At 37.2% G+C, this 14109-nt stretch overlaps 2 protein-coding genes across 7 annotated transcripts in view; one reads left to right on the forward strand and one right to left on the reverse strand.

Moving 5' to 3' along the window:
* Window positions 1-9593, forward strand: part of DYNC1I2 (dynein cytoplasmic 1 intermediate chain 2) — a 29919-nt gene extending 20326 nt beyond the window's left edge. For 2 of the 3 annotated variants that reach the window (XM_009640773.2, XM_009640776.2), the window contains 11 exons: window positions 17-106; window positions 360-522; window positions 615-714; window positions 1254-1379; window positions 2359-2505; window positions 2827-2940; window positions 3309-3442; window positions 4449-4593; window positions 5437-5577; window positions 6597-6722; window positions 7437-8620. In XM_009640773.2, the coding sequence (XP_009639068.1) occupies window positions 17-106; window positions 360-522; window positions 615-714; window positions 1254-1379; window positions 2359-2505; window positions 2827-2940; window positions 3309-3442; window positions 4449-4593; window positions 5437-5577; window positions 6597-6722; window positions 7437-7550 (1400 nt within the window). In that variant the 3' untranslated portion in view covers window positions 7551-8620. Of the gene's footprint in view, window positions 1-16; window positions 107-359; window positions 523-614; window positions 715-1253; window positions 1380-2358; window positions 2506-2826; window positions 2941-3308; window positions 3443-4448; window positions 4594-5436; window positions 5578-6596; window positions 6723-7436; window positions 8621-9510 lie in introns of those variants that run through there. The other variant, XR_004842280.1, reaches the window with a different exon arrangement.
* Window positions 8675-14109, reverse strand: part of SLC25A12 (solute carrier family 25 member 12) — a 52712-nt gene continuing 47277 nt past the window's right edge. For 3 of the 4 annotated variants that reach the window (XM_009640777.2, XM_035896229.1, XM_035896231.1), the window contains 3 exons: window positions 12439-12597; window positions 12156-12246; window positions 10982-11593 (listed from right to left, as the gene is read on the reverse strand). In XM_009640777.2, coding sequence (XP_009639072.1) covers window positions 11404-11593; window positions 12156-12246; window positions 12439-12597 — 440 coding nt within the window. In that variant the 3' untranslated portion in view covers window positions 10982-11403. Of the gene's footprint in view, window positions 9621-10981; window positions 11594-12155; window positions 12247-12438; window positions 12598-14109 lie in introns of those variants that run through there. The other variant, XM_035896230.1, reaches the window with a different exon arrangement.

Here is a 14109-nt window from a genome sequence, read left to right on the forward strand (position 1 = left end):
TAATGTTTCTCCTTAGATGAGGAAGATGAAGATGATGTGGTTGCTCCAAAACCATTAGTTGAACCTGAGGAAGAAAAAACATTTAAAAAAGAGGAGGAGGAAGAAGGTACAGTTCACCTCAAGACTTCTGTGCTGTAAAGAAAGGCATCAATACATTTTTAACTTCTCTCCATTAAGTTGAAATTAATTTGATTTACATTTTAACAATCAGCTAGCAAAATACGAATTGTAAAATTATTTAAAATCTATGAATGTTAGGAAACAGATTATCCAACATCATGATAAATACTCTGTTTTCTTCTTGGAAAGAATTGGTGAAAGTATGCAGGCCAGAGAATGTATGTATAATTCTTTTCCAGCTGCCCCTCATGAGCTTACAGAAGAGGAAAAACAACAAATTTTGCATTCTGAAGAATTTTTAAGTTTCTTTGACCACTCCACAAGGATTGTTGAAAGAGCTCTTTCAGAGCAAATCAACATTTTCTTTGACTACAGTGGCAGAGACTTAGAAGACAAAGAAGGGTAATGTGAACATTGAATACTTTACTGTTAATGTGCAATATTTGTAATTGAAAAAGTGATCTAAGATTAATATCTGCTAATTGCCTTTATAGAGAGATTCAAGCAGGAGCAAAACTGTCCTTAAATAGGCAGTTTTTTGATGAACGTTGGTCAAAGCATCGTGTTGTCAGTTGTTTGGACTGGTCATCTCAGGTAAAAAATAATGCTTCCATTAAGCAGTTACCTTTGTAAATTCTTCTAGTTCTATGCACTTGTCCCTTCTGTAAGTACAACTGGTACAGGCTGTATTTCTAAATGTGTTCCTTACATGCTCCATAGTTTGCAAAAAGTAAACAGAGCTATTAATCTTTTGTGAAAAGTAGCAAAATGTTTGTATTATGAGGAAAGTCTTTGGCATATTTGTTTCTGATGTATGGACTACTTTGTAGAGGTAACTGTTAGCTTAGCTAAAAAAAAGCTCACTTAAAAGTACTGTTTTTTACATTTAAAAGCAAGTTATGATGAAAGAACAAGACATTAATGTGTATCTTAATGCTGTTTTATGAGCTAAGTTTGAAACAATTGTGGGTTTAACTGACAGTTTCTCATTTATATATAATGTAAGGTGGCTTTTGGTTTTTTTGGTGGTTTTTTTAACCGTATTTTTGCAAAAGAAAACACAGATTCTAGGGTTGTGTGTACCATTAGCTAGTCATCTTGCTTACTTTGAGTCTCTTTCACTTATTTTACAGTACCCAGAATTACTTGTAGCCTCTTACAACAACAATGAGGATGCACCTCATGAGCCTGACGGAGTGGCCCTTGTATGGAATATGAAGTACAAGAAAACTACCCCTGAGTATGTCTTTCACTGCCAGGTATGATTCTGTCTCAGGGGGGCTAAAGATTGTTATGTTGATGAACCTGGACAAGTACCTTCCATATGCTTGTCAACATAATGATTTCATTGGGCTGGCATTCACTTTAACAATATGTATCTGCAAACAGATGTTGATAGCTAGTGATTTCAGTTTAGAAACTTTGCTCTGTTTCAGAATTTCTGACGTCATTTAGAATTCAGTCTCGTTTGATAACTCATTTTCTTATTTTAATTTATGTAAAACCCAAAACAACTTCTTGTATAATGGTTGAACCACAAAGAAGGTTTATATGTAAGGGGATTGAGTGGGACTGTATACTACTAGAGCTTAGTTTACTGAATAAAATGAAGATGGCCTGAGGAGATGGAGCAAGGATGAAAACTAGAAACACATGCGTCAAGAAAAAGGCAGATGGAGATTTTCTAGTAGTTTTCTGAAAGATAAAACCATGCAAATCTCTTCCATTATGCCAAGCCTGGGCTAGCCACTTCATTTTCAAAATGCCATAATTCTGAAAAATTACATAGTTGAATCAAAACTTAATTTTGTGTTGTCAGATTACTGTCAAAGCCCAGATTGCAAAAGTAGTTTTATTATATCAAAATGGATTTGTACGTTCTCTAAGAAAATGACCACAGAATGTGGCAAAACTTTATTAAAATCTTGTGCATTACTGGCCCTTCCCTTGCTAACAAACTTCGCTAGGAGGAATACAAAAGTATATATATGAAAGAAAAGAAGAGGAAAACTTCATTTTTTGAATATAAATTAAAACGAAAAGACTGCTGGGGTTTCACGAAGGGGTTGTGAATCCTTCAGTAACTGGACAGTGAAATACTGTAGAATAAATAAATCAAATCGAATAAATTTAGGCAAAGAACTTGCTCTGGTATTTGGTCCCATTTTCTTTTAGTTTTAGATATAGTGTCATTGAATGAATGTCTTTTTTTTTTTTTTTTTTTTTTTTTTCTTTCAGTCAGCAGTGATGTCAGCTACGTTTGCAAAATTTCATCCGAATCTGGTGGTTGGTGGCACATACTCAGGCCAAATAGTGCTATGGGATAATCGCAGCAATAAGAGAACCCCAGTGCAGAGAACTCCACTCTCAGCTGCTGCTCACACGGTAGGGGGCGAGATATCTTCAAGGACTGTTCCCTGTTGAGATGTATTTAACCTATAGGAAACTCTATCCAGTGCACTTGATTGATAATGCTTACATGTTTATGTCCGTATTTTCCCAATGCTATTACTGAAGAACTGGGCTATTTGTAAAAACCGAAGTGTCAGAAAAACAAGTATAGGGGAGTGTTCTTTGTACTGTACTGGGATCAATCTTTCATGCTCTATTAAATGGTGAAGTTGTATATTTTACTGTGTATTAATTATACCAGAATTGATTATTACTTGGAAGTTCCTTTTTCTGATAGTATTTTATGTTTCTTAGCACCCGGTGTACTGTGTAAATGTAGTTGGGACCCAGAATGCTCATAATTTGATTAGTATCTCAACTGATGGGAAAATATGCTCTTGGAGTCTGGACATGCTTTCCCAACCTCAGGTAAGATAACTTTGGATTTATATAGTATTTATTCCAGATGAATATATTGTAAAAACTTAATGAATCTAAAAAGCTATTAATAAACTTTTTCCCAGCACACAGAATTATACTTGGGGTAGCTTGAGAAGTATTTGATAACATATTTCCCCACTTGTGGAATCAAAGGTTGTCTGTTGATCCTTTTGTGTATTTTTGTTGCACTTGTGTTCCTCACTAACACAAGTTTAACAAGAAATAACTTTTTTATTCCTGCCCAATTCTGTGCAAGTAAAATATAAAAAAACCTACCTACTATTGAAAAATCTGAATGACTTTGTAGATGTTGTTATTTCAAGTTTTTAAGCAAGCCGCTGATATTTTCACTACAGGATAGCATGGAGCTGGTTCACAAACAGTCCAAGGCTGTGGCTGTTACTTGCATGTCCTTCCCTATTGGAGATGTCAACAACTTTGTTGTCGGCAGTGAAGAAGGCTCAGTGTATACTGCATGCCGTCATGGCAGGTAAATACAAACTTTAATTATTCAAAGGATGAGTCCCTGCATGCTTTACACTCCTAATACTATTTATAGTGCATGTTTACTCCTTTTGTCTTGAAGGAGTTCAAAAAAAGCTGTATATGAATTCCAGCACGCACTTTTTCCTGAGTAAGAGGTTCATTAAAAACAGAAGAAGTTGGAATACTGAATTGGTACTATGCTGCCTTCAGTGACTAGGAGTTGTTTGTTTTGATGAGGGCAGCCTAGGTCGCTGCAGTTTTATTCATTTGAATTGTAGCAGAACATTCCAAACTTCCTATGGGTTCTATAGATAATTGTACAGTAACATCACGCACAAATCTTAAATTGGCTAGCTTTTCTCCTGCTGTTCAATCTATTTTGAAATTGTCTGACCGTATCTTATCAATTGCTTTCTTAAATATAATTGAGTGTCCAGGTTTCATCTCAAATACACATCACCCTTGCTGCACAGCTTTTTGGTTCCAAAATACCCCAAATTGTATCACTTTTGTGTAACATCCTTCCCATCTTTTCCTCCCTTCTTTTCATCGCTTCTGATAGGAGTCTATTAGGGATATACTGTTACTGGTTTATGTCTGAACTTTGTGTCCATAAGGTACATGCAACTTCTGTTAAGTCAGTGGGAGTTTTATGCTTGTTCCTGAGGACTGGGTTTTGTTCTTTGTATGAATGGAAGTTTTAGCTATTGTTTGGAGAACAATGTAGTTAAATGTGTGGACTGGTACCTGCTCAATGAGTCTCTTCTCCCTGTGTTATATTTTGGTACATAAGGATAGCAGAAAATAGATGTCAACGTTAAAGTCCGTATTCAAGCCTGGTCTTCGGTGTGAAGATCCTGGTGGGATGAAGCCTTTTGCAGTGGGGTAACATCCATACAAAGCAGCAAAATCTTCTTGTGGCTGTATTTAAATTGCATTTCAGTGCTGTCTTTGTCTGCAGATATATGGTTTCCATATAAATTAACCTTGGTTAATTTATTCTAAAACAGCAAAGCTGGAATCAGTGAGATGTTTGAAGGACACCAGGGACCAATCACAGGTATCAACTGCCATGCAGCAGTTGGACCTGTAGACTTCTCACATCTTTTTGTCACCTCTTCTTTTGACTGGACAGTAAAGCTTTGGACAACTAAGGTAACTTAAATAGATAGTTCAGTGGTTCTCTTCGTAGTCCTTGACACAAGGTGGTGCTATAATGTAAGCTACGTAAGAAACTTCAGTAAACTGAAGTTAAACCATGTGAAGTTCTCTAGGTTCCTAGCAGCAGTCCTGCAAAGAGGAGACAGCTGATGAACAAAACTATAATTAACAACATAAAGCTTTGCTTTCAGATTGTACATCACTTATATATTTCTGATCCATTCTGTTCATCCTTTTGCCCTTTCTTATCAACAACAATTACAATGTCACCGTATGTAAATCATGTTGTAAAATCAGTTACTTCATATTATGCATAAAGCAAATGTTTTGCTACAATTTTGTGGAGGATTAAGGGACAGCACCAAAGCTGATGTCAGTTAAACTCATGAGGCTCACAGTTGAAATATCTATCATTCCCATTGCCAGAATTACCTCTTTCTTTCTTAGCGTGATGCCCTGAGGAATGCAAAGCAGAGGAAGCAGTTTAGAATCTCCCAGTAATAGTCTGAAATGCTGTCACTGAATTATCATTGGCTTGATTTGCAAGATTCTTAATACATAAAACTTACAATCTCTTACAATATTGGCTTGCTACTGATTGTTTTATAGCAGCGGCCAGCAAAAAGGCTGCATGCTTTGGAAAGCATCCCTTTAATAAAAGCATTAATTTTGGGCTGCTTTTTGCAGAGCCATTTTTTAAAGTAAGTAAAAATGTGAATCACTTTTTAGTTATTGCTGATAATGCTGTTGAGAAGTTCTGTATTTTGCTTTACCCATTAGCTTTATAATTTTGAAGTGCAGAGTTTGGGTATTGCATCGTTATGTTTGCTTTTTCAGAATAACAAACCTCTCTACTCCTTTGAAGACAACTCAGATTACGTTTACGATGTGATGTGGTCTCCAACTCACCCTGCCTTGTTTGCCTGTGTGGATGGGATGGGCAGGCTTGACCTGTGGAACCTCAACAACGATACTGAGGTGAGGCAGTCAGGTTAACAGTCAAATGTAGCTGGAAAAGTGTTTGTACACTTTGGAAAAAAATGCCAGGAGTTTACCACAGCATTTTGGTTTGGTTTGTTGTTGTTGTTCTTAAATATTATTGTAGTTCCAGTAGTTTCTGTGTAATAGTATCATTGATTATGGGGCTGTAACTCAAATGACTCCTCATAATAAATAATAGCGGTAATTAAATTGTTTTGTCTGTAACGAGAGTGCAAAACATCTGTCAGTGTAACACGGATCCATGTTGTGAAAGTGATTATAGACCTCGCCTGGTATGGCCTTGGCAGCCTACAGCTTAACAGTGTGAACAAGCCTCTTACTCAGGCACCACTGTTGTTCTGATCGCCATATCACTATTGCTATAGTAATACTGCAGTGAAATTGTAATTTGTTTCTAAACTTAGGGAATTGAACGTTTGGGTTTTCTGGTGTGAGTTATAAACTTAATTATAGTATAAATCTTCTCCAAGACTTAAACTTGTTGGAGGTAGGTGAGAGGAATAACCTGACAGATACTCTGTACTTGTATTTTACCTTCTTAACACTGCATATAGAAGAAAGCAGTTCTGTAGGAGCGTATGCCAGCCTATAGCTTCAAACTGGAATTACCTGGTTCTAGCTTTGGACAGAATTTGATCTGCCAAAGCAGCTGATTTTCATCCCTGCCCTCTGTCATAATCTTTCTTGAGATCCCAAGGTTCCTCCTTGCTGTCTGGCTGAATGCATACCTATGCCTCTTGTCTCACAGTAAGAGTGCAGATGTGCTTTTTGATAGAGGATGTTTGTACTTTGGCCAAGGGACAGAAGATGTGTGGGTTTGGTCATGTCGCTGATGATAGCTTAAGGGCACTGAGAGTCGGAGATTTATGTGCTCTGCCTCAGTTGAAATGTTGGGCACTTCTTTTGATGCAACACTGAGGGACGAGGTGCGTTCTGTAATCTATAGCTTGTGGAATCCTCATGCATTTTTAGTAATGTGTTCTAAATGGAAACAGGTGCCAACTGCAAGCATTACTGTGGAGGGCAATCCTGCTCTAAACCGTGTGAGATGGACGCATTCTGGGAGAGAGATTGCTGTAGGTGATTCAGAAGGACAAATTGTTATATATGACGTGGGAGAGGTATGTATACCGTGTACAGTGCAAAGTACATTACAAACCATTCAAGTTTCTTTGACTTTTATTTAGCAATTTGCTTTTAACTTTCTTCCCCTGTGATTAGAGGAATAAGGTTTAATGTTTATTTTCAAATTAATGTTTCCTTTTTGTGTCTATTTTGGGTACTTTAGCATAACTTTTTAGCATGCTATCCAGCAGCCAATCAAAAAGTAAAAACATTATTGTAAGGCTGGTGAAATAAGATGAAAGAATCCAATGGTTTTGTTTGTAGAGATTTTATCTTTGTAACTGTGGCACATGTGGATTCTGAGCAAAGCTTGAGAAGTAGCAGACAACAGATTTTGTAGTGAAGCAGTCTTGACTTCATTCCTACAGGGAAGCCGTTGCTATTGCAAGTATGTGTACAGCAGCAGTACGTAACTCATTGATTGGATGAGGACATGGCATTAGTATTGCCCTTGGAGGCAGTCTCTCAGACGGAGACCAATCATGCAAACTTGTAGTAGTATCATTATGTGCTTAAATATAGGATTTTCAAATTCAGCTTCTTTTATTAGTTAGAGCTTCTGATGTTCAAGCTATTTTAAAAGTTACACTAAATAAAGGTAAGCTTTTCTATCAGAACCTCTTCTGAACATTCCTTAAGCACTGTGTTGTTCAAAATAAGCTCAGGTTTTGTTTATCAGTAGGTTTAAATAACCTTCTCTTTGTCAACAGCAAATTGCCGTTCCTCGCAGTGATGAGTGGACTCGATTTGGTCGAACGCTAGCAGAAATAAACGCTAACAGAGCTGACGCGGAAGAGGAAGCTGCAACCCGCATACCGGCATAGATCTTTAAAAATAGGCAGCCATGGTAGACTTGTGAATGATTTGATGCAAATCTTAAAAGTGTAAGCATGTGTCAGTTCAAATAATAGCTTAAGGGACGAATATATGGATTCAACTGTGGACTTTGAAAATGTATTAAGATCGCGGAAAAACAGATCTTGCATTGTTACTTTTTATATATCAATTACGAGCACATTCTTAGATTTGTGTAACTTTTAATACAGTTAACTTTGACTTTGCAAGGAACTTCTTTTGCTGAAACACTAACCTGGTGTAAATCTGCTCTTGGGCTTCTGAAATTTCCACTTTGTAACAGCATCTATTTCTGAAAAGTTCTGTTTCTAAACTAAACTTTCTATATTACACAGACTAACCTTCATCAGGTAATAAATCTCTGAAGCATTCTTTAATTTGAACTCTTCAAATTACCCATGGATATGCATGCATATGTTCCAAGTAAGTTTCATAGTTTATATATAGATAAGCCTCAGGCTCTGGTAGTGGGTAATATATGTGAATAAAAATTTGTCTGTAGTTATGAACTTATTTGATAATTGGACCTGAATTAATGAAATACATATTTAATACCAAGTTGTTTTGTTTGAATCGGTGCATTAAAAGGTGAGACTGATTCATAAATAAATATTATCTGAGTATTTATCAGCTGCCCTGACCCCTAATCTGTGTCCCTTCAGTAGTTTGAGAGTAGAAGGTTCTGAGAGCTGCTGCTTTCATTTTACTACACACATCACAGAGTTCTTTTCTACCCCAGCCTCCACTTCCTATCGTGGCAAACAGACAAAAGGACAAAGGCTACTGTTGTCAAATTTTTCTTTTCCAAAGGATGAGGAACTAGATTTTGACTTAATCTCTACAGCATCATGATTTGCATTCTGTTAACTACAGACTTGCTACTAATTTTCCATATTAAGTCAAAGAAACATGTTTTCATTGCTTTTTAACATTTTTATTGAAACAAAACCTCTAAATGGCTTGAAACAGAATGGTTGGAATTTCTGTTAAAGGTTAAATGTTTTGAGTACGTCTTTCTTGGGACATTACAAAATTTCCCATTAAGACTGGGGGGGTTGGGGTGGGGTTTTTTGGTTGGTTTTGTTTTGTTGGGTTTTTTTAGTAAATATGCTGACTTATACTTGTTAGGCACTAAACCAGTACTGATGCCTTTACCTTAGGACTTTAGGTTTGTTTCTGGTATTCTTAATCTGCTACAAGCTTAGCATTTTGCCAGAAGAGTTGTTTTATATGCTTAAAAGTAGGAAATAAGTTTATATTCATTAATCAGATTTTTGGCCAGGACTACTATTGTTTCTTCATTGTTGGTGTTTTAAGGTTTTGTTGTTTTGTGAGGGTGGTTTTTTTTCCTAGTTCTCCTTGTCTCGGTTCTGTTACGAGCAGCTCAGAGACACAGGCAGCAGTACCAGCAGTTCCATCTTCAGGAGGTTCTCTCTTTCAGTGGGTTTGAAAGTGAAATGTGTTTTAGGCTTCCACTGGTGGGGGCTTGTCAAAAGCCCCCCCTCTTTTCAGTGAGAAGTCCTGTTGTTCGGTTTGATGTTTGCCTTGTATATTTTCCTAAGCCTTGCGACAGCAGCTATCTGTTCGATTGAGAAACATGAACTGTATCAAGAACAGGTGCATCATGTGATGGTTTTTACCCTTTAGGCACAAGAATTCTTAATGAGCAGAATGTTCTGTTGTCTTGCTGGTTTGAGGGGTTTTTTGTTTGTTTTGACTTTTTTTTTCTTTTTTTTTTTACTGAGTTTGTTATTTCTCATTTAATAATACATTTCCTTCAGGCATATTTTCAGAAATCCACAATCAATGGATTGTGATGTAACACATAGGTCATACAGCATTTAGTCTTACATAATGTCAACCTTTTACTAATTTTCAACAAAACTATTCTGTATTGATTCCTGCTTGTGTTCCTCCCTCACAAAACAGTTGAATATGGCTTAATGTTGTAAAACTCATACCTGCAACACTAAGAGACCAACAGTGGTGCTAGAAGCTGCAAATGATCATCCTGGGAGCCACACGGTCCAGTTTTGGAGCTGTAAGAAATACAAATGCTATCTTGCATTGTAAAGTCTCCAGAGGCCTTGATCAAGTCAGTCAACAAGCTGTGACTAAGATGAAATGCCAGTGGGTACCTACCATTTTTGTATCTATTTAGAAAAGCATAGAACAAAATATATAGATATGGGGGACAGTTCCTGGGAAGCCTGGCTCTAGGTAACTGCACAGAACAGGTAATTCTTTAAACAGGAGAAAAAAAAACCAAACAAATAAAGACAGGAAGCCTTCTAACAGGGTTACATATATGCATGTTGCAGAATAGGGATCAAACTTCCACATTCAACATAATGTGACCTCTACCTTGCTAAATATTATCTAGCACCAAAAGGTTTTTGCATCTTAGAGGCTAGAACTGAAGGAGGGCTTGTCTGTGTTTGTAGTGTTTGGTTTTTAAGAAGCCTGTTCTTTATAAGCTGACTAAAACTCTTCATCTTGGCCTGCTGTCACCTGAGCAAGAAAATAGAGAGCCTCAAATCAGTCCATACCACTGGGATACACTGTACTCCAGGATGTTTACCCCTGAAAGAAACATGTAAAACTGAAGACTGGAGGTTGTCGTACTTCGGTATGTAAGGCTGGAAACCCACCATCTCTTCTCTGGCTGTAGGGGTAGTGTAACAACCTTTCCCCATGGGCTGTAGGAATCTGGACTCCCCTGTTTCCTCTGATGTTTTTGTATTTGAAAATTATACCAGATAGACTTTTGGCAGACATTAAGCCAGAAATAGTTAACTTCTCCTTTTACTTAGCATTCCACTCAACTGGAAGTCTAAAAAATCAGGTTTCCATATAGAAAGAATATAAAAGCAAGTCTCTTTTTTTTTTTTTTTTTTTTTCCAGAAAAACCTAATCTTTTAATGGTAAAACAATCTAAAAATAAAGAGAATGCCTTCAATTTTTGTTATAAAAAGTTTTCCATTCTGGAAAACAAGCATTCTGAGTGTAATCCTGTAAAGATTCTTGAGTCTGCTAATAACTGGCAAATATCTCACTGTGTTTTAAATATGCTACCATAGAGGTCAGATCTGTTACAGGTTTAGTATTACCGTGTATTTCGGGGGAACTCCTTGTTACAAGGTAGCTCTGCAAAATAAAGTATGGCATGTGCTCATCTAATTACTGTGCTCTTTTCTACTTAAAAGCCAGCACATTGCATTTTAATAGCTTTGCTGCAACTAGCAGTGAAATGCATTCCTTCAGAGGCTATGTCCTGTCCTGCCCATTCCTTAAATGGGTGCAGCAAATCTTTAAATTTTGATCTGTCATTTGGTGGTGGTGGGGGGGGAATCACACTGGACAACTTTTCTACAAACACAAAGAAGGGAACTGACTTAAGTGTTTTTAAATATTTTATTGTCACGATTGTTAACAAAACGCCTTCAAAACATTCTGTACATTTCAAACTATTTTGAACCGCAATACCCATTATATAAACGTGTGTATAGGTGCTGTGATGTCTCTGTACAAAGATGTACAATATGTACAGTAACATTAACCATGAGCTGCGCAAGGCAAAGTCTAGGCTACAGATTCATGCCACTGGTTAAAACAAGGCATAGAACCACAGCTTCAATCAGTTCCTTGTGTGCAAATAAACAAATAAATGCAGGTATATATATTAATACTAGAAAGGAGTAATTAGATTTGCAAGCTCAGTTCAGCTAGAACAACATGCAGCTGACTGGAAAAAATACAGTACTACTCTTGTGAACTTTTTCCACTGCATCACTGTGTTAGGTTGAAACATCTTTTCAGGATTCAGCTGCTACTTTTTGCTTGAGCTGAGGCAACGCCAGGAGATCGAAACTTTGGAAGGTATAAACCAAATTTATTTTCTATACCAGCAAATGTAGCTGTAGCGAGTCTGTATCCACCGATGTGCTCGGGGTTAACAGGAGGAAGATCTGAAATTCGAGTTTTTGGGGTAGGTTCTGATCCAGAAGGTTTGCTGTTTGAAGAAAGAAAAAGAAAAAAAGCCTTTCCTTTAAATAAAGAGTTTTCTTAACTCTGAAGAGCTTTACAAAATCTAGACTAGATGCGTAAGGCTTTTGTCTGAGTATGGAAAACTGTTAAAGCTGACCTTCATTCACGCAAGTCTGTGGTCAGTTAAAGTTGTGAGTTCAGGCCACTGCTTAATGGCAGATCAGGGCCAAGACTGAAGTTACATTTTTAGTGATAGCTTTGTAAATTCTTTTAAATTCCAGTGACATGGGGAGAATGGACAAAGTATCTTGCTACAGTGGACATAGAAGTTTTATGTAGTGTATTAAAATAAATACAAAATGGTTCTTTATCTCCTCATCCATTTAGAAGTAGCATGCAAGTTTCTCTTGATATAAGAATGGGGGGATTTTTGCATACTGTAACTTTATGTACAGGTGCTCAAAGTCACCAAGTTTAAATGGTCCCATGCATGACAAACAGAAAGTTGTGGGGAATTTGTTTGTTTGTTTGTTTGTTTTACCTTGGCACATTTTTTGTGCAAGCTAAAAAGGAAATATTTGACTTACAGGCCTCCAAAATCGACATAAAGCCATCTCTGCAGAAGTTCGTAAGTGACCAAAGTAACACCAAACTGGGGTGAAGATCTGAACACGCGAGCTGTTAAACATTATAAATCATAGTGTCAAACAAAGAAAAAGTTTCCCAGGAGAGAAGCTAAACATTTTTAACAAAATGTTATGTTTTTCAGGACCAGACCTGGTAAATACCACTCTAATTTGAGTCCTCAACAAAGCAAATGCTAATTTGCAGATTTGGGGGTAGCCTTAATACTCCGAGTGCATTTCTCACCTCCAGCTCCCTTCCAAAAAGCCGAAGGGCCCTCTTCCCTTAGAATCTTTCCAAAGCAGTCAATAACTCCACTGTATGTTGTCTGACCAGCGCGAGCCGCCACTTGCAGTCTTGTCTTGATGACATCAGCAGGGGTTACCAAAGAAGCAGCAGGCACACCTTTTAGAAGAAAACCACATTTAATTTGCGCAAAGAATCTTGTCAAAGATGAAATGCTTCTAACTGAAAAATACAACTGCAAACTTTAGTATTTTTGCAAGAATTAGACATTACTAAAAATGCAAGTCCTCATGTGCAATGCTAATAGAAACTGTTGTTCTTGGCATAATCCTTCTGAGTTTCTTCTAAACATAAAGGCTATAACCATAGTAAAGAAAATAGTAATAAACTAGCAACAGCAATTCTCTCAACATCTTCTACTGCTCTGTCATTAAGAGTAGTTTCAAATACATAGAAGAGGCATTTTTAAATTCACACAGATGCTATATATGTAGTAAGAGATATCCAGGACAAAAATTACTTGTGCAACCTTACTGTATTTGCTAATACTCTACAACATATTTTGCAAGTTACATAATGATTGATTTGGGAACTTGAATTCTACACATCCATTTGTTAAAGGCGTTAATAAGAAAACTACTCCTTAAACCACCTATTCTACAGAAATACGTCTGTACTGCTGTTTGGACCGTTCCGTAGGAGAATAGGTGCTGCTTACTTCCATAGGCAAGCCGTAAAAAGGCTTGAGAACAATGAAGGTGTTTTACAAGCCTGCTTAGTACCAACAGTGTAATATTAGCCAACAGTGATGGAAGAACAAATCTCTGCTTCCAAGGCACCACTCTCAGCTTTCTAGTCAAAGGAAAGCAGAAAGTTTTCAGAAATGTACTCCACAGTATACAACTGTGTTGTCTGAGATATTTCTGAATACTTCTGAATAAGGTAAAAATTTCAGCCTCTTAAAAAGAGGAACCATCTTCTGACTGACTTAGAATTTTGAAATTTATTTTTACTTCTGTGGAACTCCTACTATTGGTTAACACTGAATTAAGTTTAACAAGTCACCGATGTGCACGGGTGATCATAAACTCTCAGAAGTGTTGCTGGCCAGTTCAGGAGGTTTTAAAGGAAAACGGAAGCAATGCAGTTAAGCCTACAAGCATGAGCTAACAGCAACCATATGCAGATTCTCCTTTACAAGCAGATACTTTCAGACTGTATTCTTCTCTGCAGCACGTGTGTCATAGGAATAGATCGAGCAATCAGGAATTTGAAATTTGCAATTCAGAAAGGCAGATTCCCATACACTCTATAAAACTAGGCCTACAAGATTTACACACATATTTAAGAGGGTTCATCACTTAGTATGAGCGACCCAGAACGACTAATCAAACAAACAAAGAGAAGCTGTGAAGTCTGCTACCTAGAACCAGTGAGTCTTTATATGAGATACAAGTTAAATAATAATATTTTTATGTGCTTCTATGCGTACAGCAAGCTAAATGATTTTCCATTTCTGGCAGCTCTGCATTACTTGCAAATAAACAGGGCTACCAATCTGTTACTAGTTTCCTAGCTGGTCTCTTCCTTCCCCGCCGGCACGAGGGACGTACCAACTGGCAAAGAGCAAGGGCAGCCAAGCTCTGTATCAAGTCCGGTAGGGGAAACCGC

The sequence above is a fragment of the Egretta garzetta genome, unplaced genomic scaffold, assembly GCF_000687185.1.
Source record: "Egretta garzetta isolate BGI_Z169 unplaced genomic scaffold, ASM68718v1 scaffold16, whole genome shotgun sequence".
NCBI lineage: Eukaryota > Metazoa > Chordata > Aves > Pelecaniformes > Ardeidae > Egretta > Egretta garzetta.